This window comes from Sphaerodactylus townsendi, linkage group LG07 (assembly GCF_021028975.2).
Source record: "Sphaerodactylus townsendi isolate TG3544 linkage group LG07, MPM_Stown_v2.3, whole genome shotgun sequence".
NCBI lineage: Eukaryota > Metazoa > Chordata > Lepidosauria > Squamata > Sphaerodactylidae > Sphaerodactylus > Sphaerodactylus townsendi.
Window position 1 is genome coordinate 10,610,420 of NC_059431.1, and position 14,417 is coordinate 10,624,836.

The following is a 14,417-nucleotide window of genomic DNA, read 5'->3' on the forward strand; positions in this document are numbered from 1 at the left end:
CCGCTTCCCCAAAGCAACTCTAATTGTCCCTAATTGAGAAGCTTTCGATCAGAGTCTCAAGAGCTAGATTAGGATTGAAACATAAACATTAGACGCCGTGTGCGGTCAAGGCCCAATCACTTTCAGTCAGCTTCACCACGTAGCAGCATGCCTCTATGCAGGAGTTACTTTAAGAGCTGAGGTCAGACAGAGTTCCTGAGAGGGGGAGGAAGGGAGTATAGTTGCCAACCTCCAGACGGTAGCTGGAGATCTCCTGCGATCACAACTGATCTCCAGGCAACAGAGATGGGTTCACCTGGAGAAATGGTCACCCCTTCCTGACCACTGTCCTCCTCAGACTCCACCCCAAAAATCTCCAGATGTTTCCCAGCCCAAATGTGGTGTGTCCCTGTAAAGCTTTGGAGTTGAGCTGTTAGCTGTCCCATCTCCCCTTCCTGGGTGACATGCAACCCCTTCCTGGGTGACCTGCGAGACCCTAGGCTCAGCCGTCCTGGGCTCCCTGCCTGCCCTCATTTCCTTGCTATGCCTTCTGTTTCCTTCTAGCTCTCCCTCCCTCTCTCTCTCCCTCCCCATCTCCCCTGTCCCTCCCCCCTCTCTCTCCCTCCCTCTCTCCCTCCCTCCCTCTCTCCCTCCCTCTCTCCCTCTCTCTCTCCCTCTTTCTCTCCCTCCCGCCCTCTCTCTCTCCCTCCCTCCCTCTCTCCCTCCCTCCTTGTTCTCACTCTATTCCATCCACCCGGACTCTCCCGGCTGCCTTCTTGATCTCCTCCCCAATTACCTGTCTGCCCCTGCCCTGCTGCAAGGTTGACCTGGCTCTGCTTTGACTGGAAGACAAAAAAGAGTTTGGATTTATATCCTATCTTTTTCTCCTGTAAGGAGACTCAAGGTGGCCTACAAGCTCCTTTCCCTTCCTCTCCCCACAACAGGCACCTTGTGAGGTGGATGGGGCTGAGAAAGTTCTGAAGAACTGTGACTGGCCCAAGGTCACCCAGCAGGAATCTAGGAGTGCAGAAACACATTGGGTTCCCCAGATAAGCCTCCGCCACTCAGGCGGAGGAGAGGGGAATCCAACCCGGTTCTCCAGGTTAGAATCCACCTGCTCTTAACCACTACACCATCCTCCAAGCTCCCATTGGTTTGTGGGCTGTCGCTCTGCCCCATCCAGGCCTCTGATCGATCCCTTGGCCCAGGGACCCATCCAGGGTTTCAAATGACTGGTGTTGGGGTCTATTTTCTGTATGTTCAATTTCTGGAATTTCCTAACAGCAGAACAGTGATCTCTGAAGTCTCTAAACAAACAAACATGTGAATGAGTAAATAAATACAACCAACCCCTAAAATGCTGAAAATCTTCCTCACTACAAATGTCGGCATCTTTTCCTTCGCTTCGATTGATTAGGGCAACCATTCTGCCCAGAACATGTTCCACAAAAAGCGCTACTACCCTGTTTCCCCGAATATAAGACATCCCCGGAAAATAAGACATAGCAGAGGTTTTGCTGAAGTGCGAAATATAAGTCATCCCCTGAAAGTAAGACGTAGCAAAGTTTTTGTTTGGAAGCATGCCTGAGGAACAGAATACAGAAATATAAGACATCCCCTGAAAATAAGACATAGCGCATCTTTGGGAGCAAAAATTAATATAAGACACTGTCTTATATTCGGGGAAACACGGTATGTTCCATGGAATATACTTTCTTGGGAGCAAATTCCATTGAACCAAACAGCAATGATTGGTCCAGCTGAAGAATCAACCCCACAGACTGGCTCTAACTTCAGTCTTCTTGACCGAGAGGAAGCAGGGACTCGCCTTTCGTAGCTGAATATCATCCTTCCTTTCAGGAGTGGACGACAGCAGACCAAAGCTAATGAGGCAGGAGTGGCCATTCGGTCAACCTCCGGGTACTTCACAGTTTATTAACCTCCCGGTAGATCCTCTTAAGCACCAAAGGGGGCAGAAACCCATCAACTTGCATTAGAGGCCCCTACACTGAAACCGAGAAACAGTGTGACCTTATTAAGAGGCAAATGGGGATCGTGTAGTAAAAGGAATACGTTTGAGAGGTTGAAGGGCAGGCTTGGAGCTGCTGTTTGTGTCGACTGCTACTGTGCATCCTCATTGCAACGTTTACAAATGGGCACAGAATTCTGCATCTGAAGAATTTCAAGTTTGAGTGCTGTGTGGTTTCCGGGCTGTATGGCCGTGTTCTAGCAGCATTCTCTCCTTATGTTTCGCCTGCATCTGTGGCTGGCATCCTCTGAGGATCCTCTGAAGATGCCAGCCACAGATGCAGGTAAAATGTCAGGAGAGAATGCTGCTAGAATTCGGCTGCTGTTTCAGCTACAGCACTCAAAGGCCTCAATTCCAACCCGTGAGAAACCTTCGACAATACAATTTCAAGTTTTTCTTTAAAACCTTCCTAATGCCGAGACCCTTTAATACAGTTCCTCAAGTTGTGGTGACCCCCAACCCTAACATTTATCCATTTTACAGATGGAGAACACTGATGCAGAGAGTCTTAGGTGACCCCTGTGAAAGGGTCGTTCGACCCCCAAAAGGGTCCCAACCCACAGGTTGAGAACCACTGCTTAAAAAACATATAAAGCTAGTTTCTAATCCATATGCAATGCTATGTCTAGGGCTGCCAGATATGAATTGGTCAATTTGGGTGTAAAGCTTGTAAAGGGAAGGTTTTGGGGAGGCTCCTCAGTAGAGTTTGTTTGTTTGTGTGTTTGTGTGTTTGATTGATTGTTTGTTTGTTTGTTTGTTTGTTTGTTTGTTTGTTTGATTGATTGATTGATTGATTGATTGATTGATTGATTGATTGATTGATTGATTGATTGATTGATTGATTGATTGATTGATTACCCCACCCTATGCAGAGATCATAATGCTAAAGAGTCATTTTCTCAGAGGAACTTAACTCTGTCATCTGGTAGTCAGCTATAAATTCTCAGAGGTCTCCAAGATTCACCTCAAACAAGGCAACCTCAGTAACCCTTTTTTGAGGGGGTTATGTCAGATGAAACTAAACAGTCTTCACCTGCTGGCTGAAGACATCAGTGGAGGGAGACAGAGGAAGGACTTGTTAATCCAAGTGTTCCTGTCAATATTACACTAACTGTCAATATTACACTAACACAATATTACACTAACACTAGCCCTAGACATCTCCCTCTGACTAATCTGAAGACAACCTCATTTACGTTGTCATTGGTACATAAGCTGTTATTTAATCAGTTACCACCCCCAAGCTTGGCCCATCAAGCTAATGTCTCAACCATTAACATTAATCAACTTAAGGTTGATGGCTGCTCAACCTTCAAGGCAACCTGTACCTGGTCCTTATCTTTTGCCTTGGCACTTCTAGTGATTTCACCCCACTAGGATGCTGAGAAAGGGAGATGGGGTGTTTGAGAAAGGGATATTAACGAGAAGTTATGCAGTGGAACTCAGTTCCAGCAAGACTTGTGTAGTTTGTACTGACAAGTATAGAGTTTAAGGTCTAGGTCTGATCAGTAGACCACAGATATTTTGAAAGACTTTAGGCCAAAACAGACATAGGCCCCTTCAGCACATGCAGAATAATGCACTTTCAACCCACTTTTACAATTTTCAAAGTGGATTTTGCTATTTTGCACAGCTGCAAAGTGCACTGGGCCTTGTGTCTTTCCCCTGAAAGGCAGGACTCCTCTTTGTTCTGGGAGTTTATGGGCTACTCTGCATAACTCTGGGGGTCTTTTTTCCTATAAGAAGCCCCCTCTCCAAGTAACCAGTGTTCTGTATCTCTGGACACCTCTCTTTCTGTTGATATTGTTCTGCAACAGTTTTTTCTTTCTTCTACCAGAGTTTAGCGCAGGCTGCTCAGCTCTGTTCATCAGACCATTCCACTCCAGGATCAGGTGACTAGAACCCTTACTCCCCAATTCCCTTCATCTGTTCCAAACCTATTCACTAAACAGTGCTTATATCCTAAGACTGTATTGTGTTCTGCTGCTTTGATTTTGTGTGCTTGTGTACCCCTATTATCCCCAAATGAAATGGTTAAACTTTATTTCACTCTCCTGCAGAATTTCTTGCAAAAGCTGATCTTAGTATACATAGGCAACAAAGTTCCTGAGCTTGCCTGACCATCTGCTAAGCTAAGAGTCTGCTCTTGCTAATTCCCGCACTCTAAAAGGGACAAACTCCCCTCATTTCAGTTAACAGTTAGCGTGTCCTGGAGGTCCCTTCCAAAGTTTATGTTTCTATTATTCAAAGATAGATCAGATAGGCAGACAGGCAGACAGACTTGCATAGACCAGCTCTTTGCTATCAAATCAAATCACCAAAACCTTTGTGCAAGTTTGCACATTGCTCAAGACCGGGAGCCCATCTAGTTTCCACAGCACAATCCAACTTGTGAACTATTACCTTTTGCAGATGCCAGCCAGCAAATGGGGTCCGTTTCTCATGCCATATTCGGAGCTTATAATAGGTGCCCAGATCTGGGAGCTCCAACTGCAGGAAAACACATTAAGAAGTTTACAGTAGCATCTTCCCATTAGGGGTGAATCTACCACCTGAGACAACTCAAGGCTCACTGAAAAAAGTGAGAGCGGATAAGTACCAGAGGGCTCTTGCTCACTTCAGCGGAAGCAAAGCAAGACAGCTTTGTAAGCTAACCTAAATACACAAAATAATATTTTTTTTGTGTACACAAATTCATGAGATGATTAAAAACCAGAGCCCCACAGAGATATTAAAACCACCAAATTCAAACAATAGGATTTGGTAGCACACATAAACCATGGCGACCAGATGTGTTTCAGCCAAAAGACCTTCCTCGGTGATCTAAAAAAAATATGCACACCTGTACAGAAAGAAATATACAGTTATTTTTCAAGTCTGAGCAGGTTGCATGTTAAACCTGGGGGCATAAAACAAAAATAATAAGATGATTTTGTAACATATTCTCAAAGGTTTTCATGGCTGGACTCAACTGGTTGTTGTGGGTTTTCTGGGCTGTGTGGCCATGGTCTGGTAGATCTTGTTCCTAATGTTTCGCCTGCATCTGTGGCTGGCATCTTCAGAGGTGTATCACAGAGAGAAGTGTGTTACACACTGTGTCCGGTGAGAAGGGAATGTTTAGTGGGATATATATTGTCCATGTCCCAGGGTGGGGAACCAATCAGTAAGTGTTTGGGTAGAACTTGCTATGCAAAGGTGTGGTTGACTGCATTGTATCGTGGGTGGGGTTTTCAGTCCATTTACATTCGTATTCGCATTTGCATTCCCTGCAGTAGCAACAGTATTAGTAAATGCAAATCCTCTGTCTGGGTGGAGTTTATTGTCCAAGAACCTAGTATGCCCTTGGCCTTTGATTCTGGTGTTTTTAAGTACTGGTAGCCAAGTTTTGTTAATTCTCAGAGTCTCTTCCTTCTTCTTGAAGTTGTCTTGATGTTTGTGGATTTCAATAACCTCCCTGTGAAGTTTGACATAGTAACCTTACAAGTTGTCCAGAATTTCACTGTTCTCACTGAAACTTTACTCACCTACTTTATTCATGGACACAGTGTGAAACACACTTCTCTCTGTGATACACCTCTGAAGATAAAAGAAGGAGGAGGAGGAGGAAGGAAGAAGGAAGAAGGAAGAAGGAAGAAGGAAGAAGGAAGAAGGAAGAAGGAAGAAGGAAGAAGGAAGAAGGAAGAAGGAAGAAGGAAGAAGGAGAAGATCATCTAGTTAGCCACCATAGAAAATGGAATGCTGAATTAGATGGGCATCAAGGTCACAGTTTTTCTAGGACATGGAGAAAACTTAGGCTAGCTCTGGATGAGTCACCATATCAAGTAAATCTGGACTTGTGGATCACCATGCCAAAACACAAAAATATCAACATCCTTTCTATTAACCTCTTTTAAAGGGTATTCAGTCCCTTTACATCAACAGCTTGGGTCCAACTGGCTGTTATTCTAAGCAGCACTAGCTGAAAACAAAAAGTGTAATAAGGATTCGGACGGACTCTTATGCTGTACACCTGCAAACGTTGTATCAAAGACGCACACAAAATCCGGCTAGACAAGAAGCCCTACCATGAACTTGTCTAATTGTCCAGCTTCAAAGTTATCGGAGTTACTGTCCAGCTTCATTTCGTCCGACTTTCCTTTGTCCCCAAAAAGCTGGAAGTAGATGGCGGCATCTGTCCCAGCTCCCCTCATGTCACTTGTCCAGAGCCACATTGACCACGGAAATTCTGCAAACAGCCAACAAAAATATTCTAAATAATTGTTTAGGCATCGTTGGTGACAAACGTTGGGGAAGAAAATCACACGCACACAAATAAGGTTGCTATAATTTTTACTGCCGCGTGTGCAGTCAGGTGCATAAACTTGCATAGCTTTAGTACTGAACTCCTGGCTTTGGTTGAAGGTCTTCTTGATGGCTATTTGCCACATCACGAATTGCTTTTGTATAAGGATGCACCTAGTTTATGTTAAGCTCTTACTCGTGCTAAAATTCTGGAATAACAGACAGACTTTTCCTAGCACAGAGATGCAGTGATGTGAAAAGGAAAGGCTTCCGTACGATTAATAAATAGTTCTCTTCACACTGCCAATTGTATTGGCCTCAAGCCACGGTCAATAATTGTATAGTTCCTACAAGTTTCCTGTCTGGGAAAAGGCAAATTAGAGGCAAGGCACATCTTACTTTCAAGGTGAAGGGAGGAAGAATTTGCAAAAAGAGGACTCAGACTTGAAAGGAGATTTGTATCACAAGCCTGTTAATGTTCTAATTTTTGCAGAATTTCTACTTTTGTGGCATTGGACAACATCTGGGGATAGATCTGGTGCTAAATTTCTGACAAACAAAATTTCTTACACGCACTGACAAACTTACTGACGATCCCCAGCCCCTCCATGACGCGGCTGGCTTCCACCCGGGCCAGGGCTTTTATGGCCCTGGCCCCTGCCTGGTGGAAGATGCTTCCATCTGACGTGCGGGCCCTGCGGGACCTCGGTGAATTCCGCAGGGCCTGTAAAATCGTGCTGTTCCACCGGGCTTTTGGGGAGGCGGGCCGCAGATTCCCTCCCCCGGATGCCCTCGTGCTGAGTGCCATATTGCCTTTGGCATAACCAGTATAACATCGTATCAGCATGGCCTGTCCCCTCCAGGCCTTTGTATCGGGCGCCACCATATTAATACTAAATGCTGCTATGTTTTTATATGTTTTATGAAACTGAACGATGAATTTTTAACCTATTATGTATTGTTGTATTTGTATATGTATTTATTGTACACCACCCAGAGCCCTTTGGGGGTGGGCGGCAGAGGTGGGATCCAGCAGGTTCTCACAGGTTCCCGAGAGTAGGTTACTAATTATTTGTGTGTGCTGAGAGGGGGTTACTAATTGGTGATTTTGCCATGTGATTTTTGCCTTAGTTACGCCCCTCCTCTCAGCAGTAGCACACAGAACTTGAAGCAATCTAGCAGGAGGTGCACCGGCGTGCGTGGCAGCCTGCGCCTGTGTGCATTCGTTTCCCGCCCAAGGACTGGCATAGCGGCTGCGTCCTTTCCACAGCCTCGCCAAGGAATGCCCCGCCCCCGGAATGCCCAGCCACGCCCCTGTTGTGCCCCGCCCAGCCCCATTGGCGCTACGCCACAGTTTGAATCCCACCACCATGGGAACCTGTTACTAAAATTTTTGAATCCCACCACTGGTGGGCGGTTCCCAAATTTAACATATAAATAAATAAAATAAATACATTTCCCACAATGGATAAGGAGGCAAACTGATCCTGAAGGTCCCTGGCCCAGAATCATATTCCTGGGATCAACTGGGGCATCACCATGACAGAGTCAAGAATGACCCATTTCTCAGACAGAAATCTATCCGAATGGATATGACTGTTGGATTCAACCCTGGCCAATTCCACACAGCAAAATAATACCGGGTTACATTCATTATATTAAAATCATGTCACCTCTTAACCTTCTCTTCGCCAAACTAAACATCTCCGACTCCCTAAGTTTCTCCTCGCATGACATGGACTCCAGACCTTTTATCATTTTGGTCGCCCTCCTCTGGACCCATTCCAGCTTGACAACATCCTTCTTTACTAGGCAGAGTATGTTTGTGGGGTGGTTTGCCATTGCCTTCCCCAGTCGTCTACACTTTACCCTCAGTCGGTGGGGAACTCATTTTAGCCACCTCTGGAGGATGGACAGATGAGACAAGTTTTAGCCATCTCCCTGAACCCAACTTCCCTTGGGGTCAAACTCACATTGTGAGCAATGGCCTCTATTGGACTGTCAGTGGATTCACTTTGCCCTTTGTCCTATTCAGAAGCTTATAGGAAATTAAAAGGTCAACTATTGGATAGAGAGTGCTCCCCCCTGTATTTTTCTCTCCCATTTGAACGGGGCCACTTGGCACACTACCTGTATTGCTTAATAAACCCTGCTCAAAGGAGAGCCATAATGCTCGCCAGGTTTAATGTTATGCCTTCTGCCTTGTTACATGGCGGATTTAATAAGCAAGAAAAGGCTAAAAGATTGTGCCCGTGTAACGATGGCTCAGTTGAATCTCTGGCCCACCAATTATTACACTGTCTCAGATTCAAGGAAATCAGATCCAAGTATGTGAATCTTACTCCTTTACATTTACCCCATCTCCCCGATTTAATTAGATTACACTACTTGTTGGACAACCCTGATCCTTCTCTCTGTATGATAGTGGCAGACTTTCTCCTGGAAATTACTAAAAGCCAATAGATTTCCTTCGACCTAACATTTATTCCCTGCATTGTATATGCTTTTTAATCCCTTTTTTATTATTGTTGTACTGTTGTCTATGCCAATAAAGGCTTGCTATGCTTAACATTGTGAGCAAAGCTTGGACTACAGTACTGCAGCTTAGTACTCTGTGCCACAAGGTTCCATTCCCCCTATTATTCTTTTTATCAACCCTTCAAACCAGTGTTTGGAAAGGGTCTCAGCCTTTCTCAGAAAGACTCATCAGCCTGCGCGTTAGAAAATTAATACAGTCAGGGGTCTTGAAAAGAGAAAGCAATGAACGCTCCTGCCCGGACAGTCAGGCAGGTGAGATGACAATAAAAATTATCCCACCGCACAGCCGTGAAAGGGCGCCATTTACTTCAGGCCGGCGCTTCCTGCCCGTTTTATATACAACAGCCACAAAGGAATTACACTGTCAATAGCAATCAGGGTGGATAATGGGGCAGTTTAGAGGTCATAAATACTTTTGCTCAATGGACTGCTGCGCAGAGATAAAGTGGCGACAACATTAAGTAATATTTGCAGTAATGAGCTTGGTTTCAAACGAACGGCCTCTTAAACAGGGCAAAACGGCTCACCACAAAAGCGTCTTGATTGTACGGGCCCCGACCCATTTTTCAAAGCATTCATTGAGCTAACATGATTAGGGAACAGAGAGAGCGCACAAATCCTCCTGGCCAGATGGCTGAGCCTTATGCAACCTTTCTCCTTTGTTCCGACGCACCTCTTTGTTGTTTTACGATTGTTTTATTCAAAGGGATTTACGCATTCTGTACGTATCGTCTAAAAGAGCGTCTGAGTCACTGTTCCGTTGTGTCTACGCCTGCTTCCGCACGGGGGCATGAGAAATGTGGAAAAGATGCCGTAACGGTGTCTAGGCACACGGTCCATTTCTCGCCTGTTCCCGCCACCTCCAAATTTCACTCCATCGTGTCTGTGCGAAATCACAGCAGTGAGAACCATTTCTCTTCCTCTCTGACTTTCAACCCCCTGCAGTATCTATTGACTTCGTTAATTGATTTACTCCATTTCCAGCTCTCCTTTCTTACCGAGTCTCAAGGCAGAGTCAAGTAATATCAAAGAGCCTTGGAACTACTTCATGGTGGCTCAGGTGTAGAAATGGGTGGTTTCTCCCTTGCTTGGGGAGACAAAATAGATCAAGGTCTACGGTCTCGGGCACCTACTTTTCAGTCTCTTCTTGCGCAGGGAGAGCATTTCATAGAGCTCCCGTTCCACCAGACCATCACCTTCATCTTCATCCAGCCACTTCCCACAAGGAAATGTCTGTTCGATACCAGTAAATGGGCAATACACCGTCACCTAGTGGGAAAAGGGGGGGACGACAAACAACCCGGAACAATAAATAATCCAATCTTACATTTGCCCATTTCCCTCTAGTGTTATTTATTTATTTGTTGATAAAATTTGTTTCCCTCATTTCTGCCTTTATAAGGGCCACCAAGACAGCTAGCAATTTAAAACATGCATGATGACATCACATTTTTAAAAATCATTCAGCTCTCCAAGCACACATCATTGAAATGAATTAAAAACAGGTAAAATACATACAAAGACATAAAAACAGCATTTCTTCTCAGCAAGCGGACTTGGAGAGGGCTCTCCTCACATTTCTCTGTTTACACTCGAGGAGGTACTCCCTCCTTTCCCATGAGTTTTTCTGGAGAGAGCTCTCCAGGCCTGGTTCTCTTAACTCTACCCATCAAGTGGTTCTTAAAGGCACAGATCTCATTAAACCCAGTAGTCAAGATTGGGGTTTAGCCCTTGAAGCTGCACGTAGGTCAATATTAGTGTTCTAAAAGTAATCCTCCCCCACGTCCTTGATTGAAAGTACATTATTCTGCATGTGCAGAAGGGGCCCTACACACACACACACACACACACACACACACACACACACACACACACCACTTCCTGCTTTTGGTGCTGCTGCCACTGGGGGTCGGAAGTTTGTTATTTACAACCTCTCTTTATATCAATATCTCAAAAATATCAAGATCATTAGAGGTCGGTGTTGTGTGAGTGAACTTCTTTTCCGTTACTTGAAGCAGCTGGCAATATGGAAGTGGGGCCAAGGAGAAGGCACACACAGTGGTGCAAGGGAGAGGTGCACAAGGGAGAGAGAAGGCTGGCTATAGCGGAGAGAAGCTGTGCCCACTGTCAAATCTCCCTGCTCTGGAGGGAAGGCAAATTAAAAACCGTACTAACAGGCAATCTTGCTTGCTGCGGAGAGAATGGAAAGTAAAAGCGGGGCTTGATGAAATGGGTCTGTCCAAGAAATCTGGCTGCAATGGACATTCTCCCCTATAACAAATAAACAGGCCAGGGGGAACTGAGTGAGTTCAGAAAATGGCACGGAGGAGGAAGTTCAGTGAAGCAAAGAAGCGTGGGAACCACAGTCAATAGATCGCACAGGTAAGTGAAGCTGTTCTCAAAATGTTTCAGCCAGATACTGACCTTGATAAACCAATGGGCTGATTATGGACAGCACAAATGAGACATCCTGGAGACATCTTGAAAAAAGGCAACCACCTTGTGCGTAATCGGCCTATGTCTCCTGCCTTGAAAACCCAACAGGCTTGCTAGGAGTTGTCTGTGACCTGATGGCACCTCCCACCACCACCATTCACCACCAGGTGACGTTGCTTACTCCCATGCCACGAAAAGCTTCATCTATCTACTTCCACATATCCAGCCTGTATTAATGGCTCTTTTTCTCCAGGTTTTTGGCCACCTTGCTTGTAACCCTCATAATGGCTTTCTAAGGTAGGCCTCTGAGCTGAGGGTGGGAAATCTTGGCTCTTTGAAACCCTATTTTTGCCAGCCTCCAGGAGGAGTCTGGAGATCCCTAGAATTGCGTCAGCTCTCCAGACCACAAAGGTCAGTTCCGCAGTGGTGCACCGCTAATGGGGACATGGGGCAACCCATATCCCCAGGCACACACCATTTTGACACGTGGGGGGCTCCGAGCGTCGGCCGGGTCCCCACCCCTGGCCTCTCCCGCAGCGCAGCAACCCGGCAGGCGCCTGGCGGTTCCCACCCTTGTGCCTGGGTGCCGCAGACATGCACAAATACTAAGAATAAACTCTTCCCAACCGCCGTCTTTCCCCACCACCACCAGGAAGCGCAGCAGCCTGAAGCTCTTCCCTCGCCTCCCCCTCCATCCTTCCAATTAAGAAGAGTTTCACCTTGGAATGAAGCAAGCAAGAAGAGCAAGGAGGAGGTTTCAAGGGGAGAGGACAGAGGTGGGATCCAGCAGGTTCTCACAGGTTCCCGAGAGTAGGCTACTAATTATTTGTGTGTGCCGAGAGGGGGTGACTAATGGGTGATTTTGCCACGTGATTTTTGCCTTAGTTATGCCCCTCCTCTCAGCAGTAGCGCGCAGAACTTGAAGCAGTCTAGTGGGAGGTGCACCGGCGTGCGGGGCAGCCTGCGCCTGCATGCGTTTCCCGCCCAAGGACCGGCGCAGCGGCTGCGTCCTTGCCACAGCCCTGCCCAGGAATGCCCCACCCCCAGAATGCCAGGCCACGCCCCCGTCGTGCCCCGCCCAGCCCCATTGGCGCTATGCCACAGTTTGAATCCCACCACCATGGGAACCTGTTACTAAATTTTTTGGATCCCACCACTGGGAGAGAATATTTTTTTAAACTTTGCATTTCCAATCTGGAGTGGCCACGCCGGATCCCCCCCCCCCTAGAGAAAACAGAACATTAAATACCATCAGAGGGGAAAATGGTAAATGATTTGCCTGCAAAAAGTCTGGGAGACATAGACCTTTCCTCTTTGCAGGTGAGTGTGACGGAAGGAGAGGGTTCCCTTCAGCAGTGGCGTAGGAGGTTAAGAGCTCGTGTATCTAATCTGGAGGAACCGGGTATGATTCTCCGCTCTGCCGCCTGAGCTGTGGAGGCTTATCTGGAAAATTCAGATTAGCCTGTACACTCCCACACACGCCAGCTGGGTGACCTTGGGCTAGTCACGGTTCTTCGGAGCTCTCTCAGCCCCACCTACCTCACAGGGTATTTGTTGTGAGGGGGGAAGGGCAAGGAGATTGTAAGCCCCTTTGAGTCTCCTGCAGGAGAGAAAGGGGGGATATAAATGCAGGAGAGAAAGGGGGGATATAAAGAACTCTTCTTCTTCTCCCTTGTCTTAGCGACACAAAACTGGGCAACATCTTTCTCTGGCGTGGCTTTTGTTGTTCAGAGTGGCGTGCGGGGCACGTGGAGCAAGTGTTGCCCCAGGCGCCATCCCCCCGATACGCCTCTGCAGTTCCTACAGATAAAATGGCTGCTTTTGAGGGAGGTCTGTACGGTATTATTTCCTGTGGAGATCCCTCCCCTTTCCAAACCCACCTTCCTCAGGCTCCGCCCCAAATCTCCAGGAATGTCCCAACCTGCAGCTGGCAAACCCACAGCCTCCTAACCTAACAACTGATGGACTTTTAATCCAATCCAAGGGCTTCACACTCATAGCTGAAATTTACAACCACTGTGACTCATCAACTCTTCGCAAAACTATCGGCAATTCAGATTTTCCAGAGCGGAGTCATTAAATTAATTCATGTTCCAAGATTCCAGCTGAAACAAAAACCCTGCATAAATTGCAAATACGATCAAGATTAGAATACGAAAGTTGAAAGTATTCAGATTTGGCTCAAAGGGACTTTAAAAACAACAACCCCGAGGAAGTAATTTTGTGCGTATTTAGTGGGAAATAAATCCAATTGAACGCAGTGGGAATTCCTGGCAACTAAATAGCAAAAGATTAGTCTAACGGTCTAGTTCAGCTTGCCAATTCAATACTGATTATTTCAAAGCTTATTGTTTTTTGTAATACCTTCAAATCCAACAACATGGCTGAGAATGTTAAAACAATCACCAAACAGATTAGGGCAAAATCAAATGAGGAGATTTTCCATTGTGCTGCGAGTCGAGGCCAAACTAGATGATACAGGGACACATATTGGGTCAGGGCGGAGTTGAGCTGTGGGGAAGGCGTAGAATAGTACATAAGTCCCTGGGACCCATTCTACTTTTGAACCATTCTATTTTTGCCAGTTCTAGGAGTCTGACCACTATCATTCTTGGGGGTTCTCGATCAATTGTCTGCTCATTGCTTCTCAATCCATCGGTGAAAAAAGAACGTTTTGCATGGTGTAGTGGTTAACAGTAGGTGCACTCTAATCTGGAGAACTGGGGTTGATTCCCCACTCTGCCACTTGAGCTGTGGAGGCCTATCTGGAGAACCAGATTACCTTGTGCATTCCAACACCTGCCAGCTGGGCGTCCTTGGGCTAGTCACAGTTCTTCGGAGCTCTCTCAGCCCCACCCACATCACAGGGTGTTTGTTGTGAGGCGGGGGAAAGGAGATTGTCAGCCCCTTTGAGTCTCCTTACAGGAGAGAAATGGGGGATATAAACAGTGGTGGGATCGAAAAATTTTAGTAACAGGTTCCCATGCTGGTGGGATTCAAACAGTGGCGTAGCGCCAATGGGGCTAGGCGGGGCACAATGGGGGCGTGGCCAGGCATTCCGGGGGCAGGGCATTAATAATTTCTCTGTTACTGTAAAAAACTCTTACTGTAAAAAAAAAGTTCCTAATTTCCAGCTGGTATCTTTCTGTCCATA

The 14,417-nt window shown here is 46.3% G+C and overlaps 1 protein-coding gene across 1 annotated transcript in view; it reads right to left on the reverse strand.

Moving 5' to 3' along the window:
- LOXHD1 (lipoxygenase homology PLAT domains 1) overlaps positions 1 to 14,417 on the reverse strand; it is a 222,387-nt gene that overhangs the window by 151,980 nt on the left and 55,990 nt on the right. The window contains exons 9-11 of the mRNA XM_048504316.1: positions 9,961 to 10,096; positions 6,073 to 6,233; positions 4,412 to 4,498 (exon numbers count right to left, since the gene is read on the reverse strand). Of these exons, the coding sequence (XP_048360273.1) occupies positions 4,412 to 4,498; positions 6,073 to 6,233; positions 9,961 to 10,096 (384 nt within the window). The remainder of the gene's footprint in view (positions 1 to 4,411; positions 4,499 to 6,072; positions 6,234 to 9,960; positions 10,097 to 14,417) is intronic.